The sequence below is a fragment of the Nicotiana tomentosiformis genome, chromosome 6 (assembly GCF_000390325.3).
Source record: "Nicotiana tomentosiformis chromosome 6, ASM39032v3, whole genome shotgun sequence".
Lineage (NCBI taxonomy): Eukaryota > Viridiplantae > Streptophyta > Magnoliopsida > Solanales > Solanaceae > Nicotiana > Nicotiana tomentosiformis.
The window spans coordinates 25,362,260-25,385,059 of record NC_090817.1 but is presented as its reverse complement, the minus strand read 5'-3'; the positions used below and the strand labels follow the sequence as shown (position 1 = coordinate 25,385,059).

Genomic DNA, 22,800 nt, shown 5'->3' with positions numbered 1-22,800 from the left:
CCCAGCCCGCCCGTTAAACACCCATAATTCCAACCGACGAGGCCGGACTTCATCTTAATACTTCAATGGGATCTTTGATCATAGAGCTAAAACTGAAAGAAGTCCAAATAAGTTTGGCGGAAATCTAATTTCAAGGAGTTTTACATAGCATCAAGTGCGACCCGAAAAAATAAAAAATAAACAGTAAAGAGTATCAAGTCAAAAAAAGAGAGAGAATAGTGTAGCTTTGAAAGTCACGAAAAAAAAAATACACAAAAATAATGTCACGGTAAATATAACAAAGAAAAAGAACAAAGCACCAAGACATAGTAATTAATAAGAATAAAAAGAGCAACAAGAACACTAAAACTTTAATATGGAAGAATCTTCTCATGTTAATATAAATATTTAACTTATAGAAATAAAAGAAGAAGTCAAGCTCTTATTTAATAAATAACAAAAATAGTATCATCAAAGATTATGGCCCAGTGATTTTATACAAGTTTTTCACGGAATAGGTGTTTATTTAATTGTTACATATAATTTTTTCTTCTTTATTTAATCAGTTATATAACACATCAACTATGCCACAATTACAGACAAATTGATGTTGGCTAATACTCACACACGAACCATTCCATTTAAATTTGCCTAACTTTGAAAAGTAAGAATAGAAAGAGTATTTATCAAAACCTCTCATTTCAATATTGACACATATCCGTTCACCCAAAATCTTTGAGTTTTTACTCCAAATCCCAAAATACCCAAATCGTTGAATTGGAAATTGCCTCGCCCCACAAACCATTGTCACTCCCCTTAAAATCCTGAACCAAATGTGCGCACTACGAGTGCCGACCATGGCTGCCAGTGGCTTAGCCTCACTTCCGATTCTCAGAAGAGTACTTCCTTCACTCCAATCTTCTCGTCCCACTCATGCCGTCAAAGAGATCTTTTACGATAGAACCCTTATCCTACTAACACCTCTGCGCTCCTCAGGTCTGCAAACTTCTCTTTATCCTCATTCCTCCGTTTCTTCTCGTGATTTTTGTGTCAATTTGTATCATTGTAGTGCAATTTTAGTTGAATAGTTACTCATTAAAACAAAATTGTTGAATAGTTGAGTGTAATGTGAATTCCTGATTACTATCCATCATTGGAGCTGAACAAAATAGCGTTGCTTATAATATAGCTTCAGAAAATCTTTTTCTTCATCTGCGTGTTTTTCAAATTTGGATGATCCAAAAGTTGGAACGATCCATAAAAAGAACTCGGCCCCAGGCTAAGCCATCTCACCATAATGCCATGTAGATCGACTTGCTAGCATTTTGTTAATCCTAACCAAGGGAACTCGTTCCAAGGGTGACTATCTAATTGACCAAGCCAACAGTACGACCATAGTCCTATACCGGCACGTGTAACTTCGGGTATTGGCTCCTTTTGACCAATACCTTCTCGGTAACATAATAAAAATCCCAAAAACATTGCACTACATTCGGCACCTTTGGCCCTTTCTTAAAAACATCGGCACTTTTGGCGCTTAAACATAATCTTTAAAATAGGCTCAATAGCCACATACATTCTCTTTTTGTTTCATAGCCATTGGCATTTTATCATTTGAAAGCTATAAAGTCATATACATGTTCATGGAAAAGCTTTACAATCATGCTCATTTTACGTTTAAAACTTGAAACATTCTTGGCATTGTCATTTTCATTTGAAAACCCTTTTCATCAATGTTCATTTGAAGGCTTGAAAACACTTAAAATCACAACACTTTATGAGTCATAGCGTTTGAGCATTTTCATTTCAAAACATATGAACAACAACAACGACAAACCTAGTGTAATTCCACAAATGAGGTCCGGGGACGGTAATGTGTGCACAGACCTTACCCCTACTTTGTGAAGATAGAGAGTTTCCAATAGACCCTCGGCTCAAGGAACATTTCAAAACATATGCATAATTACTTGTCCCACACAATCATACCTTCTATACCTTGGGTATGCCCTTGTAGTCGTTAATGCTAGCTCCAATTATCTAAGAATGAGACAATCGACACTAACAATTTGAATCTACACTTATGAATTCACATTCATCAACATCATATCACAACAACGCCCATTCAATCAACTAAGTGTTCAATACTTATGCGTACTTCTCAAAGATTCAAGCGAAATCCACATTCTTCCTTTGGATGTCGATTCTCGTGTTTTAACTCCAAGCCGTACATTAAATGCCTTATGGAATCTAGTAGCTTCATTAGAAACTCAAAATGATACAATATCACCCCATCACTACTCATTGTCTTCTCTACCCAAAAATCCATTTCCAAGACCCATTTCTAGTGTTCCAACAATCTCTACGTTAAACTCCAATTTTATTCCATAAACATGTTCTATAAGCTTATTAGAACACAATATATAACAATGGAGTAGCGACGGGGTTACCTTGTTTTAGACAAATATTGAAATTTCCCAATTTTGAAGATTCTCAAGGAAGATGAAGATTCTGGACAAAATCCACATTTGGATGTTATAATTCATGTTAACAAACATAATCTATCATAAATCAACCATTTCCAACTAACCTTGATGTTTGGAAGGAGACTTGGAGTGAAAAACCTATCAAGGAACCATGCCCTAGCTTAAAAAATGAAGGGTGGCCGAAATGGCCCTTTTATAGAAGAGTCTGAATGCTACAGCATTCGATTTTTGGATGCTGCAGCATTGCCTCGAAAATATTTTCTTCTGGGAATAGTAGAGAGTGCTGCAGCATTCGATTCTTGATGCTGCAGCATTGCCTTAAAATTTTCTTTCGTCTCTTTTTGTGATTTTCTGCCCAAGCGACTTATTTTCAAATATCGTAATACACTTCATACCACCATGCCCGTATAATATTTTCCTCATCCGGGGTTAGCCTTGGGGCGCAAAACGTTATCTCAAATCGTTGTTGGCGTACGTTGAAGTCTTAGAACCTTACGGAATTTTTACGAGGCTTTACATAATGTGACACTCTTCCTGTTTGAGACGTAGAAAATGTTTGAAACAATTCTATTTCTATATAACTTTCACAATTATCAACAATATAAATTCATTAAACTATCTACACTTTAAGGTTGATGTGATGTTTGCTCTCTTTTCAACAATAATCTAATATCCTCTTCGTTCATCACTAATATATTGTACAAGTCAGATTAACATATCAGACTTCGTATCCAATCAAATACCGCCACATGAAATGAAACGGCGGGAGCCGGGAGATTTGGTTAACTCATCTATAACACAATTGTATACTATTTTTTCAAGTAGCATGCAATTGAAATTGCATATGCTTGAAATTAATAGCCTTGACTAGGCTTATCATTTTGAGAAGTCCAACATCAATCTACAACATCATCCTGAGGCATTTTATCAAACAATTGCCGTGCACCTTCCAAATGAGTGAATGACCCATTAATACAACATATCAACAAGTCTAGTGTCAATGAAGATATCAGATTCAAACTTTGTATTAACTATCCTCATCAATCATACCTTTATTTGAAAAGCTGAAATTTCACTGCAAGTTACCAGTACAAAGGTGAATGCTGGATTGTATTCTGCAGAATTGAACTGTGTGTGCTAAGTGCTGATTTGTTCACACCTAGTCTATAACTTGTACTTCCACAAGATGACAAGTGCCTTGGGTATATAATCAAGTAAGAGTGCAAAAATTGCATTTTTGGACCGAGTTTTGGTCGTTCATGTGCATTTCAAAAGATCAATAGGCAGTTAGTTTTTTTCTAAGTGAATTATTGGCTGAGCCAATGTGGTCAATTCAGACTAGGACAAGGACCGTATAAATCACCTTGAAATAATAATGATCAAATAAGACCACGTCTAAATGTCTAAAGACTATTTTGTCACCTTTTCTTTTATCCATATATTTGTCTGCCTCAACTCCCGCATAAAGATCAAACGAAACTATCCAAGCTACAACATTAAGAGCCCGTTTGGCCAAGCTGCCTTTTGTTCAAAAGTGCTTTTCGAAAAAGTACTTTTGGAGATTAGCAGTTTGTGTTTGGCCAATTCATTTGAGAAGTACTTTTTGAGATATTTGATAAATAAATTGTGTTTGGCCAATCTTTTCAAAAAGTATTTTTGAGTGTCAAATTACGAAAAAGGACAGTAAAGATTTAGTTTACAATTAACATTATCTAAAAAAGAGAAATTTTAAATTTATTATAAAAGAATTTAATTATTTTTTATCTTTATTTAATAAAAGTATAAAACATAAAATAATATATATTGAAATTTTTAATCAATATAAAATATGAGTATATAAAAGCAATATTGGTAGGAAGATATGTGCTTACAATTTACATGTAAGAAAAGCACTATCTTTTCTTGAGAAAACGACGAATTAGGTAGTATTTCATTATGTCAACTGTATTATATGCATGCACGCCAAAAGAAACATAAATAATACTACATACCAGAGATTATATAATATTGATATACTACGAAAGAAAAAACATATCTTTTGAAGAGTGCTTGAATCTGGTGATTAGCATTGTTATTTCAAAGAGTAATAGAAGACGGGAAAAAGAAAAAAGGCAGAAGAGATCTATTTATAGCAGAGAGATTACTCCAAAGAGGAGTAAGAGAAGAAGAATAAAAATACACTAAAAAAAAGAAGAAAAGGATGGCAGAGAAAAAAGTAAAGGTTAAATTAATGAAGGATAATTTAGGAAATATAAATTTATGATAAGGATATTTTTGTCTTAAATTTTTTTTCTGCGTTTGCTTCTGCTTCTTGGAAGAAGATAGAATTTGTAGCTTCTTCCCTAAAGCAGAAAAACTGCTGTTGCTCAAAAGCACTTCTCTGTTTTGGCCGAACACCTCATATTTCTAAATAAGTACTTTTTTGGGAAAAAATGTACTTTTCATCTCCCAGAAACTTGGCCAAACAAACAGGCTCTAAGCTGATTTCTTTTAATGACTATTTGGATAACTTTGCTGATTTCTAGCATATGAGTAAGTGGTGTAGGATTGGAAGAGTTATGCTGAGGCATTTATCAAACAATATCTATTAACCTAAATATTCTACTTTAACTATCCTCATCAATCATTCCTTCTGTTAAAAGTTAAAATTTCACTGCAAGTTACCAGTGCAAAGGTGAATGCTCGATTGGCTTCTGCAGAATAGAATTGTGCCTGCTAAGTGCTTATTTGTTTTCACCTAGTCTCTAACTTGTAGTTCCACAAGATGAGGTGCCTTGGGTATAATCAAGGTAAGAACGAGAAAATTCCATTTTTTGGAATGAGTACATGCTTTTTGGCTGTTCATGTGTGTTTCACAAGATCAGTAGACCGTTAGTTTGTTGGGCGATTATTGGCTGGGTCAATTTGGTCACTTGCAGACTAGTATTAGGACCATATCAGTCGTTTTGAAATTATAATGATCAAATAAGACCAAGTGGAAATGTCTAAGGACTACTTTGATCACCTTTTCTTTTATCCATTTGTCTGCCTCAACTCCCCCTTAAAGATTAAACAAAACGATGTGTAATAGCTTAAGGACTACTTGGATAAACTTGCTGATTTCTAGCATCTGAGTAAATGTTGTAGGATTGGAAGAGTCCTTCGGAATATTTATTGGCCTAAACTTTCTACTTTTGGTTATAAAATTGTAATAGCTGATGACCCACATGTTTGTTGAAACTCTGTCGAAACAGCTTTTGGAATATGCGACCTACCACAGGCTATTAAGGGTGATACAGATGTTTTACTGAAAGGATTGGGAGACAAGAACACCATTGAAGATGTGAAACGTATTGTTGAACTGGTACATATACATCTGCCGGACCAATCAATCTTCTCTCAATTATCATTTGCAAAGTCATGTCTAGGTTTTTCTCTTTGGTCCCTGTTGCAGAAAAAGAGCCAAAGCATTGTTCTAGGTCTTAAACCTAAACTGATTGGAGTGATTTTTGAAGAGTTTCCAAGTTCTTAATGAAGAGATAGTTCTTGATAATCACTTGTCTACTTCTCAGGCGAAACGGGCATCATTGAGACGAGAAGTTTTACATACTGACTTTCTAACCCCACCTGTTCTGAAGGAGTCAATGCTAGTCTTAGAAAGGTTAGCCGGCGTTAAGATCGTTGCACAGGGAGGATACCCAGAGGTAGGACAAAATATTTTCTAGAACTTGTTTGAGCAATAAAGCTGCTTGAGTTTATATTTTTTGTTGTTATACATAGGCTGAACGTTGCCGTCTCTCAGTTGGGCATCCAGATGCATTAACAAGTGATCCAGATATTGTCTCAGCCTTGAGGTAGGTCCTCTAGTGGTTTGTTCAGTTATATCTGATGTTTAAATCAACCAATCATAATTTCTCTTTATCATTGTAAAAGAGATCCCTTTTCCAGTATTTCAGGGAACTTTTCATTTCAACCTTGTTCTCACGGTGATTTCCTTGGTGCAATCCTTGGTACGGGGATAGTAAGGAATAAGCTGGGAGATATACTCTTGCAGGTATCTTCTTTATTTATTTTTTGGAGGTTTTCTCTTTGCGGGCACACTAGGTTGGACAAGATTAGGGATGAGATTATTCGGGAGAAAGTGGGCGTGGCCCCTATGGAAGATAAGACGTGTGAAGCGAGGCTTAGATGGTTTGGGCATGTGAGAAGAAGAAGCCTAGATGTCCCAGTGAGGAGGTGTGAGGAGGTGTGAACGGCTGGCGTTGGCAGGTAGGAGAAGAGGTAGAGGGCGGCCTAAGAAGTACTGGGGAGAGGTGATCAGGCAGGATCTGGCGCGATTTCAGCTTACCGAGGACATGGCCCTTGACAGGAGGGTATGGAGGTTGAAGATGGGTAGAAGGGTAATAGGTCGTTGTGTGTTTTTCTGATCTGTTCCAGGTTTATTAGGGCTAGCTGACTAGTACATTGTCTTCGATTCTTAGAATGCCAGTATTAGGGTTATTTTAGTACTATCTTCCGCTTCGTTTTCTAGTACCCTGTTGTGTTACTGCTTGTGGCTATTACTTTTGCTATTGCTATTGCTACTGCTTTCTTCCATTTATTTTTCTCCGGTCCTTACATTGTTGATATCATTTTCCTGACCTTGTTGTTGTTATTTACTTGTTTCTATTCTTCCTCTCGAGTCGAGGGTTTTTCGGAAACAACCTCTCTACCCTCCAGGGTAGGGGTAAGGTCTGCGTACACATTACCCTCCCCACACCCCGCTTGGGGGATCCCACTAGGTTGTTGTTGTTGTTGTCTCTCTCTCTTGCAAGTTTCCGCAACACCAAATTGATCCATCATTTGTTTGGATACAGAATAAATATCTAAAAGAATGATAGGAGTGACGGAGAGTGAAAATTTGTTGATCAAATGGAGGGCCCCTGGTAATTTAGTTGTGGGCATCACCAAAGAGAGGATCCACCTTTTTATCAGCTGATTTATTATTTAATAAAAGATGAGTAAAACTTAAATGTGGAGCTAGTGCTTGGTTATGAAGAAAAGTTGTAGCTCAAGACTTGATCTCCTAATGAGTCCTCAATTTAATGTGGAAGTGGTGATTCAAACATCTATTATAAGATGCAGAAGTAGCACAAAGCTTGACGGGTGAAGCAACATCCAAGATAGATTGTTGAAATCTCCCTTTTATAGCAAGAACGTACTACTAAGTTAGCTTAGACACAGAGAATCAGAGCACGACAAAGTATCCTGCTGGGCTACTCCGTAAAAGTAAACCGATTCCTAAAACAGAACAGTTGGTTGAGCTTCTTTAAAGACTGCTGATTCACAGTTTCAAACTAATATCACTAGATAAAAATTTCTGGCAATATCAAATTGTCACATTGGATTATCTAATGTTTTTGAATTTTTTCTTATGAAGTTATATTTTATTCTTTACTTTCTTTGACATGTTCTGACCAATCAAAAGCCTCTAGATTTTCATGATGTTGGTCTTGTGTGTGTATTTATGCAACTGTTGTAACATATTCCACTTCCCATTTGACTAAGTATTAGGTTGTCTTGAACATCTCTTTGTGATGTTTAGGGTGAAAAGGGAGCTCATGTTCTTGTTGTTCCAGAACTTTCTGACTTCATTTTATCAGCATTGGACAAGGTAAGGATACTTTACATATTGCTTCCACTTGCAGTATCTTTTTCTCCATTCATCATCAAAGTACTTTAGTCTATTGTTCTCCATTCGTCATCAGAGTACTTTAGTCTCTGCATTCTTGAGCGCATTTCTCATGTCATTTGCATTTCTATTGGTAGTTGGATCCCTTAACCTGTAAGTTTCCCTAAGTTGAAATTGGCTGGACAATGGAAAATACTTACTCTTGGTACTCTTTCATGGGTGTGGGATAGGTTGGGAAAGTCATGCTGCAAGATGCTTGATTACTTTGCTATGTAGTATGTACAATTTTTTTTCTTTCGTCTTTTTGTATTTTCAGGAGCCTTATTATCTTTGAATTACAAAATGTTCTACACCAAATGAAAGAAAATAACTTCCTTCCTTTATGCATCTATGTGATTTTCCATTATAACTTTTTTTTGTCCCTACTTCACGCCACTTGCTTCTACCAGCCAACTAACGCTGAAATTTTCTATATTATTTGTGACTATCGACAACTACTGTACTCACTACCAACGTCCACTAGTATTACATGATATTACATTGATTTAGACAGTGATTAAGTATATGAATTTTCTGCATAGAACATCTTTTTTGGAAAAATCCAAAAGGAGCAAAAAATTTCTAGCTTTAAAAATTTGTACTGGTGTGATTAAGAGCCCGTTTGGACATAAGAATTTTTTCACTTTTTTTGAATTTTTTTAAATTTTTTTCGAAATCATTGTTTGGCCATAAAATTTCCAATTTTCACTTGAAGATGAATTTTAGAATTTTTCAAAAATTTGAAAAAACTCCAAAAAGTTGTTTTTCAAAATTCACTCAGATCACTCACAAAACTTCAAAAACAACCCAAAATTTTATTCATGTCCAAACACAACTCTAATTTTTTTCACTTTTTTTTTGGAATTTTACAATTCTTACGTCCAAACGCCCACTATGTTGTAAAGCTTTCACTTAATTTTTCTTTGTAGGTTGGAAATGTTTCTGTCTCTTGCAAGAAGATTCCATTGCTAGCCCTTGAATATGAACCACCAAGGTAGAAGATGTTACAGTAATAGTTTCTTTGGCTTCTTCTCTTCACGCGTAGGATGTTATGATTTAGGAAATTTCGTTTTTTGTTTTACTGTTTCTAGGACCAAGTCCTTAAAATCCGTTGAGGCATCACTGAGACTTGATGCCGTAGCTAGTGCAGGATTCAAAGTTTCACGGACCAAAATGGCCAGTTTGATTAGGTAATCTCCTTTCATATATTTTTTTCTTTCCAAAATATATTGCTTGTTGTATGCTTGGCACGGTGAATGACTACATAACTGATCCTTACATTAATTCATCGTATATGAATAATTAAAATGACTATTACCTGAATTTATGATAATGATTCACGTGTGATCCATATTCAATTGTCATAGATTTGCAGATAAGATGTCCTTTCGGTACAGTATAATCTTGAAATTCGATATATGTATTCAAATGGGCTTCTTCCATGAAATTTCTTCACCTTCTCATTCTTTCCTACACTTTTTGGGTCTTTTAACCCTATAACCAACAGATTTCGTTTTGATTTTCACCTGTGAAAGAGCAAGGTAATTTAAAAGAACTACAACCCATAATCTTTCCTAGGTTCGACATTTATGGCTATTGACATAAGGGAATCTTCCTGCAGTGATGAACATTCTCCCTTATTTCTTAACAATAAAACTCAGTTCTCGAAGGTTTAGTAACAATTTATACTTCCATTCATAAGCATGAAAATGAAGAGTTTCTTTTATTTATGATGTATTTGCTTGAGTTGTCTGTAAGAAAGGATTTCTTTCTTCTAGAACTAGATGGTCGCTGTGCAGTGATTCATTATCTGTTTAAGGAAAGGAAACACAACCAAAGAAAAAAAATTGATTCATTTATTATAGTGGTAGCAGGTCAGATGAATAAGTAACTTCTTGATGGAAGTTTGTTAATCACTTCCTAAAAAGAATCAAAAGGAAAAGGAAAACCAGCACTGAACTGACACAACTGGTGAGCGGGTTTTAGTTTTGTGCTTGATTGTCACTTGTGTAAATAGCGCTTATATCCCCAGCTGGGGAGAGGTGGTTGTTGTAGCCTTCTAGATTTTCTCAAACAAACCTACTAGGGATCCAGGATGTTACAAGGTTGCAATTTCTCTGTAGTATCTAAGCTTGGCGGGGTGGTTGGGTGGGAGGAGGGGTGATATTTTGAGGTTGTTTGCTGCTGTAGCCTCACTAAGGATGTGGATAATATGTTGATTTGGTAACAGTTTCTATATGCTTACTGCTTAGACCATGTAGATGTATTTGGCCAAATACTTTGTTGCCTAAGTTGATATTATCTCACTCTTATCTTGGTGACCTTTCAGTAATGGAGATGTTCGTGTCAATTGGACAACTGTGACAAAAAGCAATACTACCATTAAGACCGGAGATATCATATCAGTTAGTGGAGAAGGCAGACTTAAGGTAAGTTATTTATCAGAAAACTCTGCCGTCACTTCGAAAGTCGATGAATCAAAGGAAACTACCTCCCATATCCCACACACAAAACAGATCTCCCATAGACAAGAAATAAATTTTGGTTTAACTTTTATAATGCTTGTCCAATATTGAGCTAAATGTGCTCTTCTCATTGGCTCGTTTGCGAAAAAAAAGGGCATACCTATCTCTCCCTATGAGTTTTAAGGTTGAAAATCCATTTTTTCTTCAGACTTGGCTTAAAATGTAAATTCCCTTTTCCCCAACTATTGGAAGTATCATTTTCCAATTTTGTCACTCAACTAAGTGCTATCATTTCTAATTTCAAAGATTATCTCTGACCAACAAACAAAGCTAAAAGATAAAATGTGATTAGAGAAAAAAGTCAAGTAATAAGCTTTGCTCTAAATTCCTGGATGCCTTACTATAATGCCAATTTTGCAATAGCGGTTTTTAGATTAATTAGGTGTTGTAATTTCGAGAATCTCCACGGAATATCCACAAGATGAGTGTCGTAGAAATATGAATGTTAAGATGGATGTGGGTAATTCAAGATTAGAAATTATCACGTTCAGCTGAAGGTGCAAGTAGCACCACATAGAGGATAAATTAAGAAAAGGTCGCTTGAGATTGGTCACGTTCTACATCTACTTCCAAACACATCGGTTCATAGGTGTGAAACCATGGTAATTGAAAGTATTAAAAAAGGAAAAAAGACATTTAATCATGTGTAATGAAGTTGTCTCATAAGACCAAAAATCTCTTGGAATCCATGTAAACTTAGAACCAAATAGGGCACAATAGGAGAAAAAGACCAATAAAGGTGATGCCGATTAGTTATGGTTAAGATTTAGTTTGCTTGATGTCTTTAGTTTTGTTAGTGATGTGTGTCACACCTCTTCTTCCCACAACCCTATTACGAGATTGAGTTAGAGGAGTTTTTTCAATTAAAGTGACGTTTTGAAAAGGGATTGTATATTATTTAGAGTCGCCACTTGAAATTGAGTTTTGGTGTTCCAAGTCACCTTTTATTTGAATCCCTCATCAATGGAAGGTTTGACTCCTAATTTATGGTCTACGAAAACATAAGGCTGAGTAAGGAATTCTCTTGACCGAAGGGAAGGTGTAAGGCACTCATCGAGTCCCGTGGTTCTAGCACAGTCGCTTTTATTGACTAATGTAAGGCTTAATTATTTACACCTTATGTTTTCGTAGACCATAAATTAGGAGTCAAACCTTTCATTTGATGAGGGATTCAAATAAAAGGTGACTTGGAACACCAAAACTCAATTCCAAGTGTTGTAAATAATTAAGCCTTACATTAGTCAATAAAAGCGATCGTGCTAGAACCACGGGACTCGATGAGTGCCTTACACCTTCCCCTCGGTCAAGAGAATTCCTTATTCAGCCTTGTGTTTTCGTAGATCATAAATTAGGAGTCAAACCTTCCATTTGATGAGGGATTCAAATAAAAGGTGACTTGGAACACCAAAACTCAATTCTAAGTGGTGACTCTAAATAATATACAATCCCTTTTCAAAACGTCACTTTAATTGGAAAAGCTCCTCTAACTCAATCTCATAATAGGGTTGTGGGAAGAAGAGGTGTGACAGCTCTGGTGACTCTGTTGGGGACAATTAATTAGAATTCGAGCTTTTTACATTGGTTCTTGTTTGGCTTTTATCATATTTTGGATATTATTGTGTTTGGGAGCCTACTGTGCTGTTTATCGCTTTAATATTTATTTGAACAGTGATATAAACTGTATCCTCTCTCGCACCCCTCTGAGTCTTCTTATAGGTAGTTATGTTGTGTTTGCCTATCAGCACAAACTTTCTGTCTTGAGATAAAGCAGTTAACCTACCAGCTTCTGGTGAAGGATTTAGTCACATGTTTTAAGAGGGAGAGTCGTTAGCTAGCCAGTGTTGTTCTACTATTGGTGACGCTTGACGCTTTTCGGCTCGGGTTGTCCGCCCAGGTAAGCCAGGTCTAGATACCATCTCCTTTAGGATTTGAAAACATAGAAGAACAAGCCACAAGCAATGGATATCCCTAGTAGGCTACACTTTATTTGCATCATGTGCATTGGACTTAACAAATTTTGGCGCAGGAGTCGGGCCCGTCTAGGACAGGTACCAATTTTTCAGACCAACATGTTCATTTTTCTGTGCTATATGTAACATTATTTGGTTGGCTTTACTCAAATATTGATCGGCTTTAGGATAGATTAATTGAACAGAGAAGAGAGAAAATTTCCTCCAAGTTTTCATAAAATACCCGTTTTTTAAAAAATAAAATTTTGAAGTGCTCTGGTGTATAAAATCATGATTTTCGAAGTGTTTTTTAAAATTGTTTTAACCGAACTACGCGGGTTTAATTCTCGCCACCTGGTGAGATACGTAGGCAACCTTCATCTCGGGTTCAACCCCATTTTTTTTTAAAAAAAACAAAAAGTAAAAAAACCATTAAAAAAAGGTGTATGAATTATTTTTTATTTTAAAGAAAATAGTAATAATTAATATAGCCACTTTGTTCAGTTTTATCTGTTTTGGCCAGTTTTGCCCTTGCGTCCGATCCTTTTTACCGAAATAGCCTTGAACACCTTCATCAGAAGTGCGAAATGACCGTTTTAACAAAAGAGGCCAATTTTTTAATTTTTTTACGTTCACTTGTTTTTACAAAAAATAGTCATTTTGAGTTTTTTATTTCATGATTATTTTACTTATTTAACCCCTATTTTTTAGTCCCATAGTTTTGCTTTTTAGTTTTTCTATAGATTTAAAACCCGAGAAATCAGAATTTTTATGTGTCTTTGGTTAAAGCCTAACTCCGCGTTTTGCTAAACAGGTACACCATGAGTAGGGAAAGAGGTAAGTCTGAAAAGAGGCCCAGATCAGATGGATACTGGATTTTTTGATTGTCGATCAGATACCACAGTTGTTGTGGGATTACTGGAGAGATTTTGAGGACTATGAGCAGCGACAAATAAAGTACCTGGGACATGTGGTTCACATGATTACGATTAAGCCAAGAAGGGATGCGATCGAAGCTTTGATTTCGCATTGGGATCCTGAGAACAATGTATTCTGTTTTACTGACTGTGAAATGACTCCGACCTTGGAGGAAATCGCCCATTTCTAGGGGTGGGGCCGCAATCTTCGCCTCCAAAGGCCTATAGTACCAAACAATGTGAATGAGGGTATGTTTCTGAAGCTCTTGAACATAAATTATGGACGGTATGAAGGTTTAGGAGGCAAGTGGGTTATGTTGGGGTTTCTGTTTTACTTGTATGACCTAGAATGCAATTTTGAAAGGAATGTGGGAAGATTGAAACCTAGGAAGATAAGGAAGCATGAAAGGTACACAGAAGGTTCGCATTTATCGTTGCTTTTTTGGAACGTGTAGTTTTCCCGAGAAAGGAAGGATGCATTGATATCCGCTTGGCACGTGTAGTTCAGGCATTGACCTCAGAAGGGGATGATTATACTTTGGTCCCTATGATTATTTCTTGCATTTTTCATGCTTTAACTAGGTGTTGATTGCGCGCACGAAACTGATTGCTGCAACATTTTGTTACAGATATGGTTTTTGGAGCATTTCTATCGTCATCCTACGATCACTACCTTTAGTGAGCTATGGTCCAATCACACTGATGATCACCAGAAAAGAATTGACGATTGTGACTTACCAAAAGGGATTGACCCCCGGAAAGAACTACTTGTTACTCTGTTCGCCAAGCGAATCACTTGGAACTACCATTGACTTTCTTCTAAAGAGGTCATTGGTTAGTCTGTATTCCATTCTTTTTTGGTACTCATAGGGTTAGATGGTGTTCAGCCCTATGCTTCACTTCGGGTAATGCGCCAATTTGCACGACTACAGGAGGTACCACCAACACGAGATATGGGCAAGTTCTGTTATGATTTTGGTGAAGAGCAGCCTCATGACGAAGAAGAAATTATGTAAATTTGGTATGCAAGTAAAGTCTCAGAGTTGAATGAGATGGTAGAAGACCGGAATCGTGGAAAGGTAGTAGCTGAATATATTACGTGGTTTCATGACCCTTCATTGTTTAGAGATAGGCCTGGGGGTCCAACAGGAAGAGAAATGATCAAAGAATTATAGAAAGGCTAAAGGAGGAATTTGAGCATGCCCGGATGACCATAGCCCAACAGCAAGCCGGAGTCACTCAAATTCGCTTGAATATTAAGAAAGATTATCAATCTTCTTTACGCGTCATGGATAAAGATCTAAAGCATTCTAAAAACGAGGTGGCCCGGTCAGAAGAAGAATTGGCAGACACGATTGGTTTAGTCGGAGGAGTTGAGGCAAACAAAAATGCTGAAATACATAAACTGCAAGAAGACTTGAGTATTGTTGAAGAAGACGCGCACCAACAACAATTGGAGTTTGATCAGCAGATAGAGCAGTTTGAAAGAGAAAGGGCCCATTGGATACGCTCAAAAGGTCAGCTTCACGCACAATTGGAAGAGATGAAAAGTCAGAACATGGCTCATTAGCATGCAGATTTTGAGGCAGAGCGGCGCAAGTGGATGATTGAGAGAGGTGTGCTAAACCATCGTATTGAAGAATACGAGGGACGTGAGGCTCAGATGGGACATACCCCTCAACACTACTCAGATATGGTTGCAGAATTGTCACGTGAATATGGGGCAAGCTAGAGAGCAAGTACTTCGATTGGCGGAGAAAGCGACATATATTCATGATGATGATCATCATCTAAACAACGAGAAAGTTGGTCAACAGGCACGTGCCTTCGTTCCACAGTTGCCGGTAGTGTTCCAGAATTTGTACGAGACTTTGGGGGAGAGTGGAGGCCAAGGTCCCCTGAAGCAGACCATTGATGATATCTGTTTAGCAGGAAGACTGGGTTGAAGATTAAAGTTTTAGTGCAGTCAATTAGTTTTTAGTTTCATTTTCATTTGTCGCATTTCTAATTTTATATTTGGAGTCTTTTATTCCTATCAGAGTTTGTTTTATTCCAGTCATATTTATATCTTTGGAGTCACTTGAGTCAGTTTCTATATATTTTCCTTTTCTATCATTGCATTTAGAAAAAAATTGAAAATGAATGAAAAAGATTTTATTTATTTTATTTTTTATTAAGTACATTGGTTCCAAAAGAGGGGAAAACAAAAAATATAAACAAGGCTTCAAAGGACTAATTGGGGTTAACCAGTGTTTGTGTAGTGAGAATGATAGCCTTTCGTCGTCCCAATCTGAGAATGTTAAGTATAAAAAAACTTTTTCATCCATTTTCAATTTTTTTCTAAATACAATGATAGAAAAGGAAAATATATAGAAACTGGCTCAACTGACTCTAAATATAAAATTAGAAATGCGACAAATGAAAATGAAACTAAAAACTAATTGACTGCACAAAAACTTTAATCTTCAACGGTCTTCGTGCTAAACAGATATCATCAATGGCCTGCTTCAGGAGACCTTGGCCTCCACTCTCCCCCTTAAGTCTCGTACAAATTCTGGAACACTGCCGGCAATTGTGGAACGAGGGCACGTGCCTGTTGACCAACTTTCTCGTTGTTTAGATGATGATGATAATCATCAATATATGCCGCTTTCTCTGCCAATCGAAGTACTTGCTCTCTAGCTTGCCCCATATTCACGTGACAATTCTGCAACCATATCTAAGTAATGTTGAGGGCGTGTCCCATCTGAGCCTCACGTCCCTCGTATTCTTAAATACGACGATTTAGCACACCTCTCTCAATCATCCACTGGCGCCGCTCTGCCTCAAAATCTGCGTGCTGATGAGCCATGTTCTGCCTTTTCACTTCTTCCAGATGTGCGTGAAGCTGACCTTTTGAGCGTATTCATTGGGCCCTTTCTCTTTCAAACTACTCTTTATGCTGATCAAACTCCAATTGTTGCTGGTGCGTGTCTTCTTCAACGATACTCAAGTTTTCTTGTAGTTTATGTATTTCAGCATTTTTGTTTTGCCTCAACTCCTCCGACTAAACCAATCGTGTCTGCCAATTCTTCTTCTAACCGGGCCACCTCGTTTTTAGAATGCTTTAGATCTTTATCCATGACCCGTAAGGCAGATTGATAATCTTTCTTAATATTTAAGCAAATCTAAGCGACTCCGGCTTGTTGTTGGGCTATTGTTATCCGGGCATGCTCTAATTCCTCCTTTAGCCTTTCTATAGTTCTTTGATCATTTCTCCTCCTGTTGGACCCCTCAAACCTATCTCTAAACTATGAAGGGTCATGAAACCAAGTAATATATTCAGGTACCACATTTCCACGATCCTGGTCTTCTGCCATCTCATTCAACTCCGAGACCGTACTTGCATACCAATTTTTCATAATTTCTTCTTCGTCATGAGGCTGCTATTCACCAAAATGATAACAGAACTTTCTCATATCTCGTGATAGTGGCACCTCCTGTAGTCGTGTAAATTGGCGCATTACCCGAAGTGGAGCATATGGCTGAACAACATCTAACCCTATGAGTACCAAAAAAGAATGGTATGCAGACTCACAAATGACCTCTTTAGAAGAAAACCAATGGTAGTTCCAAGTGATTCGCTTGGTGGGCAGGGTAAAAAGTAGTTCTTTCTGGGCGTCAATCCCTTTTGGTAAGTCACAATCGTCAATTCTTTTCTGGTGATCATCAGTGTGATTGGACCATAGCTCACTAAAGGTAGTGATCGTAGGATGACGATAGAAATGCTCCAAAAACCATATCTGTAACAAAATGTTACAGCCATCAAAGTCTTGGGCTCCCAATCTAGACCTAGTTAAAGGACGAAATATGCAAGAAATAATCATAGGGACCAAAGTATAATCATCCATGTCTGAGGTCAAAGCCTGAACTACGCCTGCCAAGCGGATATCAATGTATCCTTCCCTTTTCGGGAAAACTACACGCCCCAAAAAAGCACCATAAATGCGAACCTTATGTGTACCTTCCATGCTTCCTTATCTTCCTTTGATTTCAATCTTCGAACATTCGTTTCGAAATTGCATTCTAGGCCATACAAGTGAAACAAAAACCCCAACTTAACCCACTTGCCTTCTAAACCTTCATACCGTCCGTAATTTATGTTCAAGAGTTTCAGAAACCTACCCACATTCACACTGTTTGGTACTATAGGCCTTTGGCCGCGAAGATTGCGGCCCCACCCCTGGAAATGGGCGATTTCCTCCAAGGTTGGAGTCATTTCACAGACGGTAAAACGGAATACATTGTTCTCAGGATCCCAATGCAAAATCAAAGCTTCGATCACATCTCTCTTGGGCTTAATCGTAATCATGTGAACCAAATGTCCCAGGTACTTTTTTATTTGTCGCTGCTCATAGTCCTCAAATTCTCTCCAGCAATCCCACAACAACTGTGGTATCTGATCGACAATCAAAAAATCCAGTATCCATCTGATCTGGGCCTCTTTTCAGACTTACCTCTTTCCCTACTCATGGTGTATATGTTTAGCAAGACGCGGGGTTAGGCTTTAACCAAATATATTATTGACACATAAAAATTTCGATTTCTCGGGTTTTTACTCTATAGAAAAAATAAAAAACCAAACCATGGGACTCAAAAATAGGGGTTAAATAAGTAAAATAATCATGAAATAAAAAATTCAAAATGACTATTTTTTGTAAAAACAAGTGAACGTAAAAATTGGCCTCTTTTGTTAAAACGACCATTTCGCACTTCCGAGGAAAGTTTCAAGGCTATTTCGGCAAAAAGACCAGGCGCAATGGCAAAACTGGCCAAAAGAGATAAAACTAAACAAAGTGGCTATATTTTATTATTATTTTTTGAAAAATAATTCTTAGACACCTTTTTTTTATTTTTTTTAAAAAAATGGGGTTGAACCCGATGAAGGTTGCCTACATATCTCACCATGTGGCGAGAATCAAACCTGTGTAGTTCGGTTAAAAATTGAAAAAAAACCATTTTGAAAATTATGATTTACCCACTAGAGCACTTCAAAATTTTATTTAAAAAAAACGGTGTTTTATGAAAACTTGGAGGAAATTCTCTTTCTCCTCTTTTCAATTAATCTATCATAAAGCCGGTCAACATTTGAGCAAAGCCTACCAAATAATGTTACATATATCACAGAAAAATGAACATGTTGGTCTGAAAATTGGTACTTGTTCTAGACGGGCTCGACCCCTGTGCCGAGTCCCGGTAAATCCAATGCACACGATGCAAATAAAGCGTAGCCTACTAGAGATATTCGTTGCTTGTGGCTTCTTCTTCTAAGTTTTCGAATCCTAAAGGAGATGGTATCTAGGCCTGGCTTACCCGGGCGGACAACCCGAGCCGAAAAGCGTCACTAGTAGTAGAACAACACTGGCTAGCTAACGGCTCTCCCGCCTAAAACATGTGTGACTAAATCCTTCACCAGAAACTGGTAGGCTAACTGGCTTTATCTCAAGACAGAAAGTTTGTGATGTTGGTAGGCAAACACAACATAACTACCTATCAGAAGACTCAGAGGGGTGCGAGAGAGGAAACAATTTATATCACAGTTCAAATACATATTAAAGTGGTAAATAAGCGACAAATAACACATTAGGCTCCCAAACACAATAATATCCAAAATATGATAAAAGCCAAACAAGAACCAATGTAAAAAGCTCGAATGCTAATTAATTGTCGCCAGAGCTGTCACACCTCTTCTTCCCACAACCCTGTTACGAGGAGTTTTTCCAATTAAAGTGATATTTTGACAAGAGATTGTTTATTATTTAGAGTCGCCATTTGGAATTGAGTTTTGGTGTTCCAAATCACCTTTTATTTGAATCCCTCATCAAATGGAAGGTTTGACTCCTAATTTATGGTCTACGAAAACAAAAGACTGAGTAAGGGATTATTTTGACCGAGGGGAAAGTGTAAGGCACTCCTCGAGTCCCGTGGTTCTAGCACGGTCGCTTTATTGACTAATGTAAGGCTTAAATCAATTCTTGGCTATTCTTGTATTTTACTTGTTGTGATATGGCTATTATCGCTTAATTTATTATTGTATTTTATTAATTGTTTTGGCCTAGATGCGGTACGCACACAAGGTACTTCTTTGAAGTTTGATGTTAAACCAAGGTACGGAATGTACACATGGTTAAAACATAATTATTTTAAATTTAAAGGTATCAAGACGCGAAAAATTATTTAAGCATGTCAATCCAAAGTTCGGGTATGAACACATGGGCTAATATTTAAAGTACGTCTAAAACTTTTCTGGCGTATTCATGATTTGTTTCTTTCCTAAGTTTGAGATTATTGTGAGGCTATAATTATCGATATGAAATTGTGGAATAAGTGTATGGCTTTAGTTGCTAGAATTATTAACAAGTTACTTTGAATTATTTACAGCCCAATATGTTACTATTCTATCTTAGAGATTTATGAAAAACCAATTGTAGATAAAACACAAAAAAAAAATAAAAAAATTCAAAACTTGTACTAATAAAGGCGTTAGATTTTGATAATGTGGATAAGGTAAAAATATGGAAGAATTCAGGGATCATCCATATAATCTAAATAAAGGATGAATCTTAACATAATAATGATGCAACTCAAATGAGCAAAAACTCAAACACTACGTTACATGGACTCAGAATTAAATTACTCTACGTTACATGGCCTAAATAAAGCTAAGTTGAATAGCCAGATCTCATAACATTTACTAAAACAGAATATTGAATCTCAACAATTATAAGCATGAATCATAACGTCACCACACCATCAAAACATAAACAAAAATAATCATACATACACGCAAGTTCCTTAAATAAGAACAGATGGCGGGGGTTAGATATGGATCTTTAAGATGGCACTTTTCAATTTAACAAGAATCTCCAAAGAAAGCTTTACAGTTGGATAAGTAGTGACCAAAACCGGGACGAACTGGAAAAGGAGCTAGCGAAACGCGACCTCGTTGGCGACCTTGAACTCAACCGAAGCTTGTGAGTTTCATGTTGTTTTGGGGCTGGTTTTGAGCTGGGTTTTAATTAAAAAAACTGCTGGAATTTAGGCTTGGTTTTGCCGTGTTTTAATAAAAGAAACTGCTGGAACTTAGGCTTGGTTTTGCCGTGTTTTTGGAGGAAAAAGAAGCTGGTTTTTGGCTGATTTTGTGGGTGCGAACTGGCAGCGTTTTTGGTTGTTTTCGGGTGCTGTTTTTGCTGCTTATTTGGACTGGTTTTCACTGGGTTTTGGGGTTGTTTTAATGGAGGTTCTGCTGTGTTTTTTTGGGTGTTTTATGGTTGTCTCCAATTGTTATCTTCTAAAATCATTCTCTTCCTTTTTATGAATAGGATGTGCTTTTTGTAGTTTTTTTTTTCTCAGATGTTCTCCTCCTCTTCAAAAAAATGTTTTCCCACTTTTATAAAGAAGAAAAATGGGGGGTGGTTAGCAAAGGGCTTGGAGTGGGGAACGTGGGATTGGGGCGTGAGGAGTTAGGAAAAGGTGGGGATTGTGGGTGTTTTTCTTTTTTAGGTAAAGATCAGACTTTTTGATAAAGTTTGATAACAAACTTTTCAATTTCGAGCAAGCTAATTCATTTTGTTTTATTTTTTTATATATTTTATTTTAAAAGATAAATTAAATTATGAAAATAAGAATATTGATCAACCACTTTTACACCAAGAAAAATATAAGAAAACTAACTATTTACATGTACTTTAAATGATACTAATAAAAATACCATAACTTATTAATATTCTAATTAAAAGAAATCATATATTTTTTGTAAATTTTCATTTTCTCTTTACAAATAGAAATAAATATGTTCTGTAATTATGTGTGTGTGTGTGTGTGTGTGTGTGTGTGTGTGTATTTAATTTTTCTCAAATAAAGCCTATTTAAAGTAAGATAAAAGTTTTAAAAAATCAAGATTAGACCTAAAAGAAATATTTATAGTATAGAATTCAGGTGTGGTAAAAAATTAGTTGTTCAATACTAATAAAAAACGTAGAGAACTTCTTTTGCTTGAGTACCTAAATGTTCAAATATTGGATTGATATGGGTCTAAATAGAGGGACATGGTTAGTGTGGATTCATATAGCGGGCCCGAACTAGTATATTGTTGTTAGAGAGTTTCAATTGGGACAATTTTTAGGTTGGTTAAAGAAGTCTCATTTTTATTGAGTCTCTATCAAGACTGCTGGAGTCAGTTCTATAGTTGAGTGCCTGCGTTGGAAATTAGGCTACATACCTCAACTTGTTTGAGGACATGTCTCCTTTTTCTGCTTTGTTTCGTTTTAGGATATTGTTAGTACTAATAAGAGATTTATCAAAATTCAATACTGATGGCATATTGTTCAGTGATTTTGGAGGTATGGGGGTTTGCGTTGTTGAATTGCTTGTCGCTAAAAACTAGAATGCAGTCAACCAGCGCTAGCTCATTTTGGGACTTATATTGATCATTTTCTTACATCCTAGTGGGGATTAGAGTAATGAGAAAAGAAAGTGTTTCTGCTGATTAATGTATCTCTTATTCAGATTGGAGAAATAAACTCAACAAGGAAGGGAAAGTTTGCAGTTGAGCTCATTCGGTATTTGTAAAGCCTGAAATTATTTGGCAATATGGATTCCGTCGACTCGAAAGCTCCTATAGATACTTATCAAGCACTCATTTGCAATGCCACTGTTCTCGTGCTGACGAAAAGATGATTCTTAATATACTGATCTGGAGAAATAGTTCTCTCAAGTTTGCCCTGTTACAGTTTTGCGTCTGAAGCCAGTTCTCTGTTATATGCAACTCTGCATTTCCTGGTTTAACGTTATTTATGAGACAAAGCAGGAAGGTGGAGGATGACATACAGATTTGAACTCGTTCACTCATATTTCCTGATTCCTGTATATCAATTTCCTAAAGGGAGCTAGAACCGGTTAGAGTCTTGAATTATTGTATAATTTGTTTTACACTGTCAGTATATTTAAAGAAACAAATACCCATTAAATTACCTGTAGATACAAGTAATACAATCTTATACATTTTTGAAGATGTAGGTCTATGGGCTGGTGTCTGGAAATTAAACTTCAGTTGTGGATATCTACTAGCAGTTTAGGTGAATCATCTATTCAAATTGTAAAGGGCTATGTTCACTCATTTCCTCAGAATTCTTCAGTGGGTTGGTACGAAAGTACATCACTCTAGATCGTGAAAATACTAAAAAGGAGAGGCTTGAACTATGTATGCATATGACTAAA

The 22,800-nt window shown here is 36.6% G+C and overlaps 1 protein-coding gene across 4 annotated transcripts; it reads left to right on the top strand.

Annotated features, from left to right (window-relative positions):
- Positions 1 to 677: 677 nt before the first annotated feature.
- On the top strand, positions 678 to 22,592 carry LOC104116258 (uncharacterized). 4 transcript variants are annotated; one of them, XR_011408429.1, is made up of 11 exons: positions 678 to 975; positions 5,696 to 5,805; positions 6,014 to 6,145; positions 6,222 to 6,295; positions 6,390 to 6,495; positions 8,026 to 8,094; positions 9,081 to 9,145; positions 9,243 to 9,341; positions 10,481 to 10,580; positions 13,440 to 19,689; positions 22,090 to 22,592. XR_011408429.1 is itself a non-coding variant. In XM_009627078.4 (10 exons), the coding sequence occupies exons 1-10, from the start codon at positions 813 to 815 to the stop codon at positions 22,150 to 22,152; spliced, it is 981 nt and encodes a 326-aa protein (XP_009625373.1). In that variant the 5' UTR covers positions 679 to 812; the 3' UTR covers positions 22,153 to 22,592. The 4 variants fall into 4 exon arrangements, 3 of the variants coding, with proteins under 3 accessions (XP_070033298.1, XP_009625373.1, XP_070033297.1); XM_009627078.4 differs by lacking the exon at positions 13,440 to 19,689 and having other exon boundaries at positions 679 to 975; XM_070177197.1 differs by lacking the exons at positions 5,696 to 5,805; positions 13,440 to 19,689.
- The last annotated feature ends 208 nt before the right edge of the window (positions 22,593 to 22,800 follow it).